The sequence below is a fragment of the Leuciscus leuciscus genome (assembly GCF_965113295.1).
Source record: "Leuciscus leuciscus genome assembly, chromosome: 1".
Classification (NCBI taxonomy): Eukaryota; Metazoa; Chordata; class Actinopteri; order Cypriniformes; family Leuciscidae; genus Leuciscus; species Leuciscus leuciscus.
This window is the reverse complement of record NC_138725.1, coordinates 50835615-50853521: the sequence shown is the minus strand read 5'-3', so window position 1 is coordinate 50853521 and position 17907 is coordinate 50835615. Positions and strand designations below refer to the sequence as shown.

The following is a 17907-nucleotide window of genomic DNA, read 5'->3' as shown; positions in this document are numbered from 1 at the left end:
CTAGGCTGACGGCCGCGGGAGAACGGCGCGAGGCCGCGGCGTCATTACTGAGACGCGCCGGTCTCGCATCTCTCACGGAGGTGCGGGAATTTTCTTAGCAATGTTAAAACGCCGATCACTTTGTTTAGCGTTCATGTAAACACTACATTCAGATTCACCGATCGGAATGAATTCAGTTAGATTGAAACAAGAGGTGTGCATGTAAACAATGAATGGCGACTGCAGAAAGCAAAAGCTGAATCCTGGACATTTTGAACGATCTCGCCCGCCGGACAAGTCCGGGAAAAGGAGGATGGTAAACCCTACTACTCAGCTTTCTCCTACTATTCAGCTTTCTCCACAGAACAAGAGCCTGTTAGCTTAGCGGCTGACTGTGTGTACATTCTGTGAGTGAGATCCCACCCTCTATAGGCGGGTTGAAAACATGCGGAACAGCCCCTACTACTGACTGTGGTCTTTAGCCTCTGGACAGAAAATCCTCCGATGACGCAAAATGACGATTTTTGTCATCGGAGGATTTTTTCCAGACAAAAAATACATAAATCTCTCCTCTCAGGGGGATATGAGGGTGGAAAGCACGGTAATTCGAAAATACTACAGGTTTTCTACTAATACAAAGCTTAATGCTAAATCCTGAAGTATCCCTTAAGACTTGACAGGGCTGTAGCAACGTTGTTGCGCCAGCAACTGAGAGACGACGTTTTGACAATATTTTTATATGGTGTATTTTGTTAGATAATTATACTTTTTATCGTTTATTTTTATCTATATTATTATTTAATGGGGCTATCAACACCTGCAAGTGTAGCCTACACGTTGAAGAGTAAAAATGACAGAAGGTTTCGTTAATTCAACTTTATTAAAACTGCATATAATCAAATTGCACTTCCAAGTCATACATTTGTGGGGGGAAAAAAGAAATAAACGAATATACAAATTTATTTTAAGTATAATAAATAACACATAAAAAGCAAAGGCAGATCAGAACATTTAATGAACAAAACCTGGTCTGTATGGCAGACAGTAGCCGAAAGCAGGTGTCACCGGGGAAACATCCACAAATCCAGAACCGCGGTCAAGTGAGCCGTCATCTGGAAACGCTCGGTCAAGCCAGCCGCCGTCTAGATATTGATGCTCGTCGGAATTACGGCACGGAAACATGGAGGTGCCAAAAAGCTGAGAAAGATCTGTATTTCAGCGGTTATTCGTCGAATTGACTGAACAACAAGTGCAACCTATTGAACTATTTTCAGTTTAACTATTTTCGCAGATATTTTACTGTGGAGTTTTAAAGAAAATAAAGGCAAAGTCTGTCAAAATACATGATTACATTGCTCATTTCTTGCATTTTGTACTGCCATTATTAAAATTCCTATATTGACATGCCATTTTCAATGGTTTCTTTTTCTGGCTGACCATCACTCTGTCCACATCAATTTTCAAAGGGTTTTACTGTGGACTTTTAGAGAAAAATAAAGGCACAAGGCAGTGTCAAAATACATTATTGCATTGCTCATTTCTTGCATTTTGTACTGCCATTATTAAAATTCCTTCAGAGTTGACATGCCATTTTCAATATTTTCTTTTTCTGGATGACCATCACTCTGTCCACATCAATTTTCAAAGGGTTTTACTGTGGAGTTTTAGAGAAAAATAAAGGCAAAGAGTCAAAATGATTTATTACATTTCTCTTTTCTTGCATTTTGTATTGCAATTATTAAAATTCCTACAGAGTCGACATGCCATTTTCAATATTTTCTGTTTCTGGATGACCATCACTCTGTCCACATCAATTTTCAAAGGGTTTTACTGTGGAGTTTTAGAGAAAAATAAAGGCAAAGTCTGTCAAAATACATTACATTTCTCATTTCTTGCATTTTGTATTGCCATTATTAAAAATCCTAGAGAGTTGACATGCCATTTTCAATAGTTTCTTTTTCTGGATGACCATCACCCTGTCCAAATCAATTTTCAAAGGGTTTTACTGTGGAGTTTTAGAGAAAAATAAAACATAAAAACTTATTTTCGGTCCATATCAATATTTACTGTAGAGTTTGAGGAAATTACAGAAAGACCATAAAATTAAATACAAAAACAGTCTACAATATCGATATCTACAGGTTGTTACAAGAAAAGTTTAAATGGTTGAGGTTATTATGGTCAGTGATTGTAATGATGTTCAACGGATTTCATTGTTTAATATAGTTGGACAAGTTGGAAAAAGTCCAATTTGTAATAGTCAAAAATGAGAAGTGCTTATGAAAGTTTATTAGAAAAAAAAGAAAAGAAAAAAAAAACTAATTGTCACACAAACAGCAATCCCAGGCTGTGTTGTTTGCTTCTTCTAGTTGTACTGTGTTCATCTGCACACACTGTGCATGGAACCACCTTGTACAGCTGTCACACTGTATCTGGAGAGGGACAAATAGAACATTTAACTTGCAAAATAAAGACTTTCATTCAAACAGATTTTCTGCATAAAAGCTATTTTCAACTCCCCCAAGTTTACTAATAGTTCACCAACTGTTACACTACTGTCACACAGTTTTCCATTTATTATTTAGATTACTTGGCAATCTGCAATATAATAGTTCTTAAAATGAGCTTGACAGCTGCCAGAGGGCAAGTGCAAGGAAAAGAGCAAGGTGTAGAGATAGATGCATCATTTTGGCTTTTGTAGATGATTTCAAAGACTGCAATGTACTGTGAAGCACTGATAAAGAATCAATTACATTTCTGAACACTAACTCCATTGACAACTCTAGCAAATCAACTTAATCCCTGAAATCTCTGAACTGTGCTATTATGTTTGTATATGCACATCATTACCAATCTCTCTATACCCTTGTTTCCTAGCTAATGTCCACTTTCTGTTCAAGCCAAAATATGCAAATACAAAACCACCAATTATAAACACCTTACCCAGTCAGTCATGGAAGGCCCCGGACTTGGTGCTTTAGACGCCGAACACATGGAGCAGTTTCTCTGTACATTGAACACTAATGGAAATGGAAATGCAAATGCAAATTTTAGACTAAGTATTTAAATATGGCAATCGGAACACATATGAAAAAACCTGCTACCTGATGCTTGAAGTATTTGCAGTGCCAAAGCCTTGCGTTCCCAGACCATGTCTTTTTTAGAGGTCCCAAAATCCATGTTTGGCAATTGAGGAAATGCTTCCATGACTGCCTTTGCCATCTAAAAAAAAAAAGGGAAAAAAGAAAAAGGAAATAAAGACTGGATAAATATGTTGGCTAATCATTTAAATACTGTAAATAGCTCTTAACCAAATGGGGATAGGCTGTGCACATACTGACTCCAAATATAAATGCTAATTGATTCATATCATTGTCAGAATACAAGTATTTCACTAAAAATAATTATTGTACCATTAAGACGATCACACCACAGCTAAATCCATCCTGTTGAAATGGGTGTTTCATAACAGCTCCTTTGAACTGAATATTCACCCAGTCTCTTGTTCGGTGGTGGATCGTCCTGGTTTGAAAGTATTCACTGTGTGACAATAAGATGTAACATTATAAATGTTAATTATACAATTATTCATAAATCTACATTGTATAGTTTAGATTCAAGATGAATGGCATGCTCAATTCCTTTTGAGTTTGATTTGGGTGCTCTTCGGTCCAAGGTAGAACATCTAAGAGGCAGTGTAGAGAAATGATTCTCTGATAACCAAGGCACTCCTTAATTAAAATGTCTTTATTACAAAATTGACATGTCTAACTGGACAACTTTAAAAAGCCCACGCATAGCGCATGGAGCCTGCAGGGCATAATGAAGCAGATGAAAAACTGATCTTATAAGGACAAACACACACAAGTAGAAGCAAACACACAGGTGCTGGCAATCAGTGTTAAAGGTCTACAGATAATTGCTAGGACACGCCTCTCACACGGTTCTCAGCACTGAAGCTATAAATCACAATAATAAACAGAAACACAGGCAACAAATAGCATGCATACCGTATATATATCATGCATACATTGCTAGGGCACGTCTCTCACATGGTTCTCAGCACTGAATCTGTTGATCACAAAAATAAACAAAAAGCACACAAGCAACAAATAGCATGCATATACATTCATGCATACATTGATAGGACATGCCTCTCACATGATTCTCAGCACTAAAGCTGTTGGTCACAATGTAAGCAAAAAACACAAGCAACAGGTAGCATGCATATATTCATGCATACACACAATACATATAAAAAGAAAGTAATCACAAGAAAAAACAATATTACAAAATCACAGAAAAGGTCTATAATCTATCTCCTCATTTAATCCTGGATTGTAATAAAGACATTTTAATTAAGGAGTGCCTTGGTTATCAGAGAATCATTTCTCTACACTACATTGTATAGTTTTTTAATTACTGCCAACTACCCATACCATTTCTGAACAGGATGTCCATTTCATAAATTGTATGAAAATGATATGGTTCAGATGATCACGCTTAGCATTTTGAAATGGAAGAGTCTGTATGGTCACCAATGGAGCCTGGATATGTTATCTAATGGAAAGTTTGGTACTGTGTCCAAACAAAAGCTTACTAAAAGCTTATTTGAGATATCAACCTAAAATGTGGATTACAAATTTTCTTGAATAGAATAAAGATTTAAGAAGAATTTTTTTTAGCTGGTCCTAAATATTACACAAGGAGTAGAAGAGGCAACAATTTGTGAAGATAGGAGAGTATTCATCTGAATGTTTGAGCATGGTTTGTGGTGTTCCACAGGGGTCAGTGTTGGGACCAAAGTTATTTTTATTATACATTAATGATATTTGTAAAGTATCTGAAGTATTGAACTTTGTATTATTTGCAGATGATACAAACATATTTGGTTCAGGGGACAGCTTACAGCAACTCTTGGAACTAATCACTTCAGAATTTAAGAAAATAAAACAATGGTTGGACATTAATAGGTTATCACTAAATTTGAGTAAAACTACATTTATGGTATTTGGAAATTGTAAGTCAATTCATCAAGCACAGATACAGATAGAGGGTGTTAACTTAGAAAGAGTACATGAAAATAAATTTCTTGGAGTGATCATAGATGAAAAGATCTGCTGGAAGCCTCACATAAAATACATCAAAAACAAACTGTCCAGAAGCATTGCAGTTCTAGCAAGAGCTAAGCATATATTGGATCTTAAATCTCTTCGAATCTTGTACTGCTCATTATTGTTACCTTATTTGATTTACTGTGTAGAGGTTTGGGGAAGCACTTACCAACATTCACTACAGCCGCTAGTTATAATGCAAAAAAGAGCAATGAGAATTATTCATAATGTCGGATTTCGGGAACACACAAATTCATTATTTTTGCAGTCTAGATTAACCATGATCAAATTGAATATCAAATTGCAGTATTCATGTTTAAAGTAAGAAATAGGTTATTGCCAGGGAATATACAAAAGATGTTCTCAGAGAGGGAGGGAGGGTACAACTTAAGGGGAAGGGGAAATTTTAAGATTAATAGATTTAGAACAACAAGGAAAAGATTATGTTTATCAATCTGCGGAGTTAAATTGTGGAATAAACTAGATGAAAACTTAAAGCAATGTCCTAACATATTCCTCTTCAAAAAAATGTTTAAAGAAAACATGTTCAAGAAGTATCAAGAAGCACTGTAGTGAAAGTAGGAGTGCTCCTTTGTTATGATTTAAATATTTGTTAGTGGTCACTTTGATGCATGTATGTAGGTATGTAAATGTGTAGGTATGTATGTATAGGTATATGTATATACATGTATGTATATGTATGTGTACATGTGTGTATATGGATGTGTATATGGATGTGTGTATAAGTGTGTATGTGATATCAGATAACAAAAAAATAATAATAACATAAAAAATTGTTATTTAAAGGAATGTAAGAATTAAAGGGGTAGGAGTACATAAGTTTAGCTTCTTCCTACTCCTTTTCGCACATGAGATAGAAGTATGTTCACACAGAAAAAATAAAAAAATAAAAAAAAATAATTGTAATTTGTTACGGCTTATTTGGTGTTATTTTTTTCTCTTTTTTTTTTTTTTCTTTTATAAAAAAAAAAAAAAAAAAATGCTTTAAACATTTTGTATTTTATTTTACATATTCTTCTCTCATGTTCGAAATAAAGACTTCAATCAATCAATCAATCAATCAATCAAGAGGAGGGATGCTGAAAGAGTTTATATGCTGTTGGAATGTGATAGGTTGGATTAAATGACTCCTCCTGAACTTTATGTGCAGTCGCTACCACTGCTACCAGTATCTATCCAGTGTTTAGGGCTGGTTTTCAATAATTGTAACTCTGTTTTGACCATTGTCTCTATAGTTAAACTTTTACTGCACACTCTGCCCATCTCTCTACAGTCCTTTAATGCCTGCACTGGAATTTAGACAATCATATAGTGCATTCCATCTCGGTTTAGGGATAATAGCTGAAATTGCACAAGTACCAGAATTTATGGGCAGCAAGTTCTGAATCCGACTGCTCTGCAGAGTTTGGCATTGGATCAATAAAATAGACACAGCTTTCTGCTGCACTGATGTACTGTAACCACAAGAAAAATTACATTATTTAACACATACACAACAACAGAAACAATGTGAATGTACATAAATATAAATTGTTAAATAAACAAACCAGAAACTTCCAGTGCAATTCTCCAACATTAACAAACGATACAACAGCCTTGTAATCATCAAAGTTAACCTGTTGCACATAAAAATGATTTCAATAATATATCACAGAAATGACTTAAATATTTATTCACATTTAAATTATTATGAAACGCGTCCCCATTTGAACCTCTCCTAAACAAGATGTACCTTTGACAAACTTTGTCGTCTTACTTCTGTTCTATCCCCAGTGAGGATCACATTGGCTGTGTAGTGGTTCATCATGTATATGGTTTTATCCAAAACAAATTCATTAATAGCGTGATGCATGAGACACTTGATGATCTAACATGTTTAAAATTCAAACAGAGAGAAACATCAGAATTCATTACATAAGCCTATTTTAAATAAAACATTTGTTTTAGCTTGGATTGAGAGCTTGAGTCGGGCTGCAAGGACAACCCTTTCATGCTCAAGTTCCTCCAAGGATGGCAAGCAAAAATGTCTCCTTTATAAGTCGATCTCTTCTATGTTCAGGGTTAGGTACAAAGACAAACAAGTGACATTATTTTGTAATGGCTCATTCTGGCTTAGACCAATTTTATAATTGTTGGCATTTGCATTAAAACTTTCCCAGTTTACAAATATTGAATGATTTAAATGATTTATATTAGGGCAGTAGGGGTGGGCGGTATGACCAAAATTCGGTTTCACGGTATGACTAATTTTATTTCACGGTAACGATATATTTCACGATATAGTTATTTATAGTTGTAGTTGTTCTCGAAAAATCGACAAAAAGGGCTTTGTATAATAAATAAACTCAAATACTTTAGAAATGAAAAGTACTTCACTTTGTTTGAATTTTCTTTTTCTTTTATTTGGTAAATGATTTCTTTGGTAAACTATTTTTAATAGCTAAATATAGTAAACAAAACACTCTCATCAACTTTTAGATGAACTGCCCCCAACTTATTGATATTAAATACAACTCATAGGTGCAATTCAACTTTAAATAAAGTGTTGCTGAATATTTTTTCAATCTCATGTTATTGCTTTACTTCATCAATCAGTTTATAATATCTGAATATTTTATATTGAACTATTCTATTCATAATAAATTACTAATAAATTACTTCCTTTTAATTTGGTAGGATAATAGTAAATACTAGTTATGTTTAAATGTTTTCCCGGTACATTTTGGCCATGTCTGCTTTTAAAGGGCTTGTTTTGTTCTTTTTGTGATATCTGGCAACCCGTCACCTAAAGCTTTAATCAAGAGATGTTCAGAAGCGTCAAGTTCATAAGTGACTAGGAGAACAGCAGTATGAAAACCGAACAGCAGCTACTGTTAGTGTTGACTAAGTAAGTTAGTGTAAATTATACACACCTTGTAACTGCGTCATTATTTTACATAACTCGGTGAACACTGACGTACCGCACCGCGCTCCCTCTCAGTGCGTGTGCACGCGCGCGTCTTTTGCATCAGTAAAATGCGATCGGTTCATTTGAGTGACGAGCTGTAATCACGCATTGAATCGAAGCAAGATTTTATCAGCTGTTTCAGTGGCCAATTGTTTGGAGTTAGAAATATATAACTCGCGCTGCATATTTAGTAATTTTGCCTCAGATACAGGATTAACATGTTATACATTTGCTTTAACAAGCAGGTTGATCATTACCACGGCAACCGCTCTCGTGTCATACTGAATGCGAGTTTCATGTTTAAAAAGTAACTATACATAAGAGACAGAAAGATGATAACTATACATTATTTTAGGTTATTTCTATTCGTTACGATATTGATATATGAACTGTTGTTGTCAAGTAGCTTCATGCTTTCCCCGTTGCAATCGTGCACTCCTGTAACTGTAGCCTACGGGTGCCGCACTGCTGCGCCTTTCCCCCCGAAAAATATCACGTTAACAACAACCCTTTAGAAAACGTAATTCCTTTGTGGATCCTCTTGATCTGCTTTCTCCATGTTTCTTTGACAAATCTCAGTGTCTCAGTCTCTCGCACGCTGCATGTGAGTTAACCACGCCCACTTATTTACATGTCGCGGTATCACGGAATGAAAAAATCTGTTACGGTTGACATTTTCTACCGCGGTAACGATATATACCGTCATACCGCCCAGCCCTATAGGGCAGCATAACACTGTTATTACATTAATGTGTTAAGTTAATTAGAAATAACTGCAACTGTTTTCAATGTAACTACATTTGTCCATTTTAAGTGTATTTTAATGATAATGCTGCTGTACTGTTTGGCCTACATACCTCACCTGTGAGCCATCTGTGAGGTTTAAGTGACCGGAACTCACTGTGGTGGACTATATAGCTGTTCCCTCTTATTTGAGAGGGAAACACAGAAATTACCACTTCCGTGTCCTTTTTTTCCCACAAGGCTTTTATCTGAAGGTCAAGAAGACAATACATTTATTTACTCTATAGATGTGTGCATATACAGTATCTGACAATTACGGTTACATAAACAGCTAATGTGCTGTGATGTAATATTGGATTTACTGTCACACAAACCTGCAATAATGAATTTGATGTAAAAAGTCTCTTCTAAAAGTTTATAGTTTAAATAAACTTATTTAAAAGTTTAAAAACTTTTAGAAGATTCTGCATCACATATATCTGAAACAATTACTTACTGTGCTGACAATACATTTATTTTATTAAGATCACCTGTGATGGAGCGTCATTGTTGGTACCCTTTGTTTCCTCCTGATGTTCCGTCATAGTGGATGTGGATGGAGCATCACATGTGACCATGTCTTGTGAATTCTATTTATAATGGTAAATCTTTTTTTTTTTTTTAAGTGATAAACTTTTAGAGTATTCTACATCACACATCTGAACAATTACTCACTGTCCTGACAATACATTTATTTTATTAACATCACCTGTGATGGAGGATCATTGTTGGTACCCTTTGTGTCCTCCTGATGTTCAGTCATGGTCACATGTGATGATCCATCCACATCCACTATGTCTTGTGAATTCTATTAATAAAAATGGAAAGATTAATGTGCCCTTTCTATTACATATTTTCACATCACAGAAAAATAAATAATAAAATAATGTACTATAGATCTTGAATGCAAAACTTGAATGTAAAATACGGACGAATTAAACCATTTAAGAGTGTATATAACAATATAATGACAATATCTAATTTTACCATAATAAAGCATGCATATAATACTTATATTAAAATTATATTTTATTAAAGAGTTTAACTAAAATAACCTGTGTTTGGATTACTTCAGGTTGTCCATGAAGTAATGGAGTGGAGAGTGGTGAGTTCTCTCTTCTTTTCTGTAAAAAAAAAAAACAGAGGTAAAATTAACTAAGCATGACTGCAAACAAAATACTTTGTAACAACATCTGTTGAGGCTATTGTTGTCTGACCGTTACTTCAGTCATTTTATATTCTAAAAAGAATGCATTACAAAATTAGAATGTAGAGGTGCCTAAAATCATAATGTGTTTGTGTATGTCAACATCATTACAGCTTTTAATAATTACCTTAAATGACAGGTCCATCACTAATGGTGAAACGTACACCCCTTTACGCTTCCGGCTTTTCTTCCACACCTCCATTTCCACTTTATATGAGTGGGAAAATATATATTTTGTCAAACACAAACCCACATAATTGCACAGTTTCAATATATCTGTAATCAAGCATATCATTTTTAAATTGTGATCAGGGTAAACTGCAAAGTTAAGTGCTTTCACTGAACTAACATTAAGTAGCATACTTTCTTTCTGCATCTTTCCACATCTGCATACTCGAGGAGCAGTGCATCTTTTTGTAGATGGTCACAAAGTCATCCAGTCTTTTGAACCTCCTCCTCTGGAAACGGATTTTCTTTAGGTCCCATTGACTCTTCTCCATTATGCCTTGTGTATGGTTGTCTTGAGTGAAGTTCTGAAAATGTACACTGTAAAAAATTTCTTGTCAAATTAACATTAACTTACTGGCAACAATTATCCAGTAGTTGCTGTATTTCATTCAACAGTAAAATTACTGTAACACTAAATACAGTACTGTTAAGCATACTGTACAATTAAATACATTATTTTACTGTAATTTTTTACCGCGTTAAAACACAGTATTACACCGTTGATTTTTAATAATACTGTATAGTATTATACAGTTATGAAATGTTATTTTATTACTTTTATAGTGCTACTGTGTTACCTGTAGAATATGTAGAAAATCTGTAGGAATATTATTTTAACAGTTAATGGGAAATAGAAAAAAGAACAATTGAAGCTTTAACTGCACAACAAGGTTTATTGTGTATTTTTAAACAATACATTAGTAATAATAATGTAATATAATACAACAATAAAAATCTGTTTTAAAAGAAGACTAATTAACAATATATATTTAATTAAGATCAGTGAACAATTCATGTATTTCAATTCATGCAAAAATGATCCTGAACAGGTAAAAAAGAAACTTAGAAAGAAAGCAAGACAGGTGAGGATGAAGGCCAGGTGAGGAGGGTAGTGATGGTGTCAAGTGGTAGAAGAGCGACAGCATTTCTGATAATCCTGCAAGGAATGATAAGAACAAATCAATCAGAGGCAAAAAAAAACAACTAATAATAAAAAAAACTAACTCACATTATCAACACCTTTTTAGGAGAATTTTTTTTGCCTATGGTATCCACCTTATTTTTCACAGAAGAGTGGGCACGGCCATTTATAAATGAAATGTGTCTGGCTTCCGGTGTCATCCGCTTATAGTTATTTCTAGCTGTACAAAAAAGCTTGCTATGCTTCTTGATATTTTGATGTATTGAATTTGTCATAATTGTAAACACTAGTTTGTAGCACAAATATTTTTATTATTTACAGCACTTTGTTATTCATCTCGTTATTTCCATATAGCGGGTAATGAACCGGAAGTCTCGCACATTTACAGAAAATAGCTTAGGTACTGTAGGCTACTTTAGTTTTTACATATAAGAAACACGTTCAACATGGACACACAAGCGGTTTTCTGTGGTAACGAACAAATACTCTATAAAAGAGAATGAACATGTCCTGTATCAGAAGCTAAAGTAATAAATATTGAGAAGGCAATGGCCCATATTCTATATCTCTGACTCCAAACAATCGGCCACTGATCAGGGCTGCGTTTCCCAAAGCATTGTAACCTTAAATTGATTATAGAGCAATTACCACCAATGGTCTCTAGGATCAATTTAGGCTTACAATGCTGACGATAGTCAGTTCCTTTCATAGATATGTCTGTCGACTTTATGCTTACTAATTTTAATGATGAAAAAGACGTGCGTGAGCTCACGCTGTGAGAGGTGAATGTGAACGCTGAGCGGCAGCGGGCTAGATTAAATTAACGCAGATATGAGGTGTGTATAATTTAAACTAAATAACTCCCGCTTGATTGGGGCTAACAGTAGCTGCTGATCATTTCTCTTCTGTTAGATTCTCGATTTTGAATCAAATTTCATTTAGATATATGCATAGATTTGATTTTAGATTTGATCATAGATTTTAAATCTATTCTATGCATATATCAAATTGAAATTTAATTCAAAAGAGAATTCCCAATTTCAAAAGTACCGCCTCTTTTGAATCAAATCGTGACCCAAAGAATCGATTTGAATCGAATCGTTGAATCAAAAGATTCCCACCCCTATTACATTTCATTATATTTTAACTTTACCTGTTGTCTTCATTATTTTAATGTATGTTTGAGAACATTTAAAACTTAAAATAAATAAATATTTGACATTGATTGTGATAATTATCAACACTGACTGATATGAAACATTTTATCAAGATGATTTTTGACCATATCACTCAACCCTATTTTTACCATTTCATGTTTTAATTAAAACTTATTTAAAGAGATGTTACAATTATAATATAAAAATACAAATTATTTGACTTATACAAGGTATATTTGTTAAATGGAAACTGTGAAGGGAACATAATTACATTTTTTAACAGACTATCAATTTGAAAAATGTATGGTTTAAGTCATTTCCACCCTTTTTGGATTTTTCTAAATACAGATTCAGACACAAATCATTTCTACAGATATGGGCTCCGCTGCACATCCCTAATATTACTCTTACCTTAATGATTTTGCCAATCATATTCTGCAAAGTCCATGATGTAAGATGCAACGTGTGGATTCAAGGCCATGGTCTTCCTCCGAACAACTCTTTCTGCTCACCTGGAACTGTGATGTTCATTTCGAATTTTCAGGATTTATCCTGACACGAAACCTGTAAACACACAAAAAAAAAGAATATATTTTCCAACTGAATCAAGAGTGATCACAATATGTAGCATCATCTGTAATAAGTCACATCACAATAGGGGATAAGCTCTAGTCTAAACCATCACTTGTGCAAAATAAAAAGCCATTGGTGTTACTAATAGAAATCAATTTGTAACAAGTGTATGAATGAACATGGACTGAGGTAACTGCACAAGGTCCTGGCAGATCGCCAGGTCAGGTCCTCACAGACGTGTAAAAGAAAATTCTGATTTAGACAAAAATAATCGCGAATAAATCAATAAGAGGAATCGAAAATTTAATTTCATAACAAGAATCCGAATCCTAACCTTGGATATCCAATTTCAGGATACATTGATCGATTTTCAATTCCCAACCGTAGGCCTACGATATATAAAATAATGAACGCGCAGGCGCTTCCACCGACTTAAAATGGTAAATAACACAATTATTAGATCATTCTGACCTTATAAGAGGCTACAAATGCAATCTATGTTTATAAAATTACATTTATTAATCAATTAGGCTAGCTATCAACATGAAGGAAATCCGCGTTACAGGCGTTATAGAACATAAGCCGCGGGCCGTTCTTCTAAACTAACATTAACCTGCTACTATTTAGTTTGCATTAAAAAAAATATAAAGATTCATCACTAACCAGATATTTATGGCGAAAACTTCGCCGACAGACACAGCGACGCGATGCAAAGGCCTGCGCTCTCAACGTTACTCAGGGAACTGAAGAGTTATTCATAAAACGGCAGCTTGTGGTTATTTTTCGCGGTCATTTCGTACTACTGTATTTAAATTTACAGTAACATGTAACATGTCCCAATGTCCCAAACTACATTGAAACCTAGAGTAGCCTATCATATTGCACACAGCTTATAGTAAAATGTTGAGAATAAATTAAATTCAATATCTAAATCCTGGTCAGCTACTCTCTAAATAATTTTAAAGTTATTAGCTAGAATCCATGCATACAAATATTAAGATTTATTACTTACCATATGACGAAGTTCCAGGTCGGCAGAAACGACAGGTCTACACGATGCACTGACACAACAGAAAAACTCATTCAAATGCGCTCTCATGCACCCCCCACTGACAGAAATTAGGACTGTTAATGGTCACCCAGTCCTGAAAATGTTTTATGTAAGGATAACGTTAGTAGGCTTGCAATTTTACTTGTGGAATTGTGTGTGGTGTTTTTCGCGGTCAATTTGCACTGCTGTATTTAGATTTACAGTAACTAATAATTTCCCAGAATGCATTGAAAATCTACAGTAACATACTGTCTGTGTGCACAGTACATAACTGTTGAAAATACAAAATAATACTGTGAAAGCAACAAAATCTACAGTAACATACTGTACATAGGTTATACAGCAAGAAACTGTTGAGAAAAACAGTATAATGCTGTGAAAACAACAGAAATCATTTACAGTGTAAGGTACACCTTATCTGTTCACAATTTAAGTCCAAAAATAAAGCTATGGCTTTGATACACATTTCAGATGTTTCTTTCAGCAATTTACCTGTTTTTTTGACTAACTTTGTTGTAGACCTTACTGAGTTGCTGGTACACAGGGCCTGTCCCGTGACGTCCTAGATCCCCTAAAGACCATTTAAACCTTGTAAAGAACTTGACAAAAATGCTATATTGAATAATTAGTTGTCTTAACTCAAAGACTTAAACCTACCTAGCATCATTCCAGACCAAAGGGTGGCATGTGGCAGAAAATATTTGGCCAAACTGGAAATGAAAGTTGGTGCATAATAAATGTTGCATTTACCATTAAGGTAGCAATGCACCATTTATTGTTCCCCGGAAATGAGTCATGAGGGGTGTGGTACCGACATCATGCTGAAAAGCAATATTCATATGTCAGACAAATTTCAAATGTTTATATCAGAATGCATTATTAATAATTTATTCTGTTTACCACCAATCTCACTCAGCTCTGCCTGTCTGACCTGAATTGAGATGCATATGTCCTGAAGAGGTGTTGAGTTTAGTTTATCAGATAGTTCATATACATAAATCAAACTTTAACCCTTTTGTCCACTCTGCTGCAGACATAAGATTTTTCAGCCAGAAGGTTCACTGCACTAACCAATAATACCAAGCAGGTCTGGTTGGTTTTTATTATACAGTATACTAAATTCATTACAAATGTGAGGCCATGTGCTGATTTTTTTCTAATATTAACATTTATACCTTGTAGTCTTCAGCAATGATGTTTTCCTCATCCAGATCAAATGTCTGCCTTTGCTGCAAAAGCAACTGCAGATGTTTGTAGTGCTTTGCAACATTTGGTCCATTGCAGGGACTGCAAAAGAGGACTGCTGAACTATGAAGCACCTCATCCATCTCTCTCAGCGTTGTACAACACGCAAGAAGGCCAAATATATGCATTGCCAGCTTGTAGTGTTGGGGACTTCTACAAAGAAAGCAATCAAAAACAAAGATAATTATAATCATACATTTAAATTCAAACTGAATATAAAGTAATCATACAAAATAAAATATATATATATATATGTACTGTTTCTTGCAAAGATCCTTGGCATTCTTCATTATGTGACTTAAACATCTATGAAGAATGGGGAGGTCAAATGTGTCTGCAGGATATTGCCCACTGATGAGCAGAAAGTACTTTTGCAGCAGATCCTCCAGACCTGTTCTGCAGCATGCAATGCAAATGGACTGCATGAGCACAAGGGAGCCATCACATGTGATCATAGCCGGCCTTTTGTTTGCCCCATTTCCATACATTCTGACAAGATCCGTCTGAAAAGCCTGCAGGAAGTAGGTCACAGATGATGTTGTGTGGTCACATGTGACATAGGTGGCCACAGGTAAAGGTGATGCACCCTTGGAGGGATTTCTTACCACCAGTTCATACACATAGTGGGGGGGACTTTCTGCTCTTTCTTTTGGAATTATACTCCCTGTGGCGTCCAGGTACACTATGTCCTCCTTGCATCTTTTGTAGAAGACAGAGAGGGTCTTTGGCCAGAGCATAATCCCTTTTGGGTGCATCATTACCCTCTGCAGACTGCAACACATCATTGTCTGTGCCATGCTGTTCATCAATAATGTTTTTTAAGCTTGTGAGCTCATCAGAATGACGTCGGGTTTTTTTTTCTTTCACTCCACGCAATGTTCTTAAGGACTTCTTTGGATGGAGCATCATCCCTGCAACCTGAATCAATGACCATTGGTGGAATTTTTTGTATTGACTCCAAATATAAACTCCGAGGTAACTTGGTTGCAAGGACTTCTGCTGCTGACTGTCGTGCACCTGCACGCACTGGTCTTCTACGCAGTTCCTTGGTGTTATGGTACACATCACCTCCAGAGAAAACCACTAATGCTTTTAGGGTGTTTTCATCCGCAACTTCCACATGTACAGTGACTGGGCAATCTTTGAATCGACAGTAGGCCATACATGTAAAAACTGGTGCCAGTGTCTGTGACCGCAGGGTTTTCACACTGTGTCTCTTAAAACCAAAGCTGCAGTAGGGATGAACAGACTTGATGCCCTTGGCAATGACATTAGTCCACTGAAGTCCTTGAAAAAGTCTGCCTTTCTGGTCTTGTCTTAATTTTTGCCACTCTTTTTGTTCAATAAAAAAGAAACAAGGCTGACATTGCAAAGAACATGTGAAGTACGCATCTTCTTCCTCACTGCTGTGAGTAGAGATACAAAGTGATTTGTCTGATTCTTTGTCTTGAAATACTTTGTCGGAAAATTCATTAAAAAGAGGTTACAAAATGGTAGATATACTTTTAATATATTAAGCTTACTTCTTCACTAGCTTACAAATATGTTCACATGACAAACAACTTAAGTTCATGTGTGGAAATTTATAATCAATTTAGAAAATGAATAACATTTCACCATGTTAAAAACGCAAAAACATTCCCCTGGGAATCACCAAATAATTATTTTCTAAAATACCATTTATCTTTATAATGATTATTACTGTCCTTTAGATATTTTTCATTTAGCAAATTACTTTTAATGGGACAGGAACATGAAAGTGAATTGTTTTATATTTCTCACATTACAATTAATCTGCAATGGATAAATAACTTCGATCTGGCATGTCAAAGTATTTATTTAATTACATTTGTCATTGTATAATGATTTGAATATTAGTTACATTTAATAGAAAAAGTACCATTAACCTTTTCACTTGTGGTAGCACAATCTGATGCCAAGTCACTGTCTGAAGAACTATCAGCCTTAGTCTCCCACAGGTCCTGAAAAGAGTGAGAGGGATTTATTTCTAAAACAATGTCTCTGTTAGACAAAATACACAATATGGAAAGCAAATTAAAGATTAAAAATGTCACCAGTTCAAGAGATGCACATTCAGCCTCTTCAATATGGTATGGAGACAAATGATGATTTCCAACATCCTGGGCACCCTACACATTTGAAAATTTTCCCAAAAAAATAAATAAAATACAAATAATACAAACCAAATACTCAAAAGAATATCAATATAACTAAACCAACCTGTGTAGGGTGGACCTCAGGGTGAACCGCAGGGTGGACCTCAGGGTGAACCGCAGGGTGGACCGCAGGGTGGACCGAGCTCTCTCTTTTCTGTTTAAGAAAAAAAAAAAAAAAAATAGTGAACTTTTTTTTTTTTTACTAAGAATGACTACAAAATAGACTCCTACAATTATAATACAAGATCAGACAAAAGGAAAGCAAACTAAAGATAAAAAGTCACCAATTTGAGAGATGCACATTCCGTCTCTTTGTTTTGCCTTTGAGACAAATGACTGTCTGCAACATCCTGGGCACCCTACATATTTGGGGGAAAAGGATATATATCAATACATCTATCATTTCCAAAAACTGAAAAATGCACAGGCAATACCATTAACAACTGCAAGGTTAAACAATGCTGTTAAACCAAAACTCAAGAGAGGATAAATGAAAATTGTAA

General features: G+C 35.0%; 1 protein-coding gene and 2 long non-coding RNA genes across 4 annotated transcripts; all 3 read right to left on the bottom strand.

Moving 5' to 3' along the window:
• Nucleotides 1–116: 116 nt before the first annotated feature.
• On the bottom strand, nucleotides 117–10262 carry LOC309496491 (uncharacterized protein). Of its 2 annotated transcripts, none has more exons than XM_082166474.1 (12): nucleotides 10179–10262; nucleotides 9900–9968; nucleotides 9554–9652; nucleotides 9336–9434; nucleotides 8919–9053; nucleotides 6847–6981; nucleotides 6662–6730; nucleotides 6474–6568; nucleotides 3393–3519; nucleotides 3084–3201; nucleotides 2923–2999; nucleotides 117–2411 (listed from the first exon to the last, which is right to left on the bottom strand). In XM_082166474.1, exons 1-12 carry the CDS (start codon nucleotides 10251–10253, stop codon nucleotides 2298–2300), a joined length of 1212 nt encoding a protein of 403 aa, XP_082022600.1. In that variant the 5' UTR covers nucleotides 10254–10262; the 3' UTR covers nucleotides 117–2297. The 2 variants fall into 2 exon arrangements, with proteins under 2 accessions (XP_082022600.1, XP_082022601.1); XM_082166475.1 differs by having other exon boundaries at nucleotides 9915–9968.
• Nucleotides 10263–14495: 4233 nt separating this feature from the next.
• LOC309508194 lies at nucleotides 14496–14947 on the bottom strand. The gene is made up of 3 exons (XR_014209421.1): nucleotides 14914–14947; nucleotides 14640–14803; nucleotides 14496–14553 (listed from the first exon to the last, which is right to left on the bottom strand). It is a non-coding gene; the product is annotated as an uncharacterized lncRNA (long non-coding RNA).
• A 48-nt stretch (nucleotides 14948–14995) lies between these two features.
• Nucleotides 14996–15678, bottom strand: LOC309480826. The gene is made up of 3 exons (XR_014199791.1): nucleotides 15486–15678; nucleotides 15158–15380; nucleotides 14996–15048 (listed from the first exon to the last, which is right to left on the bottom strand). It is a non-coding gene; the product is annotated as an uncharacterized lncRNA (long non-coding RNA).
• Between the last annotated feature and the right edge of the window lie 2229 nt (nucleotides 15679–17907).

Bases quoted from the DNA above. Each gene is read 5' to 3' on its own strand.
- LOC309496491 (XM_082166474.1), bottom strand. From the start codon at position 10,253: ATGGAGGTGTGGAAGAAAAGCCGGAAGCGTAAAGGGGTGTACGTTTCA. The intron at 9,653-9,899 runs GTTATTTTAGTT...TTTTATTAATAG, and splicing joins CTGAAGTAATCCAAACACAG to AATTCACAAGACATAGTGGA. The intron at 9,435-9,553 runs GTGATGTTAATA...CATTATAAATAG, and splicing joins ACAATGATCCTCCATCACAG to AATTCACAAGACATGGTCAC.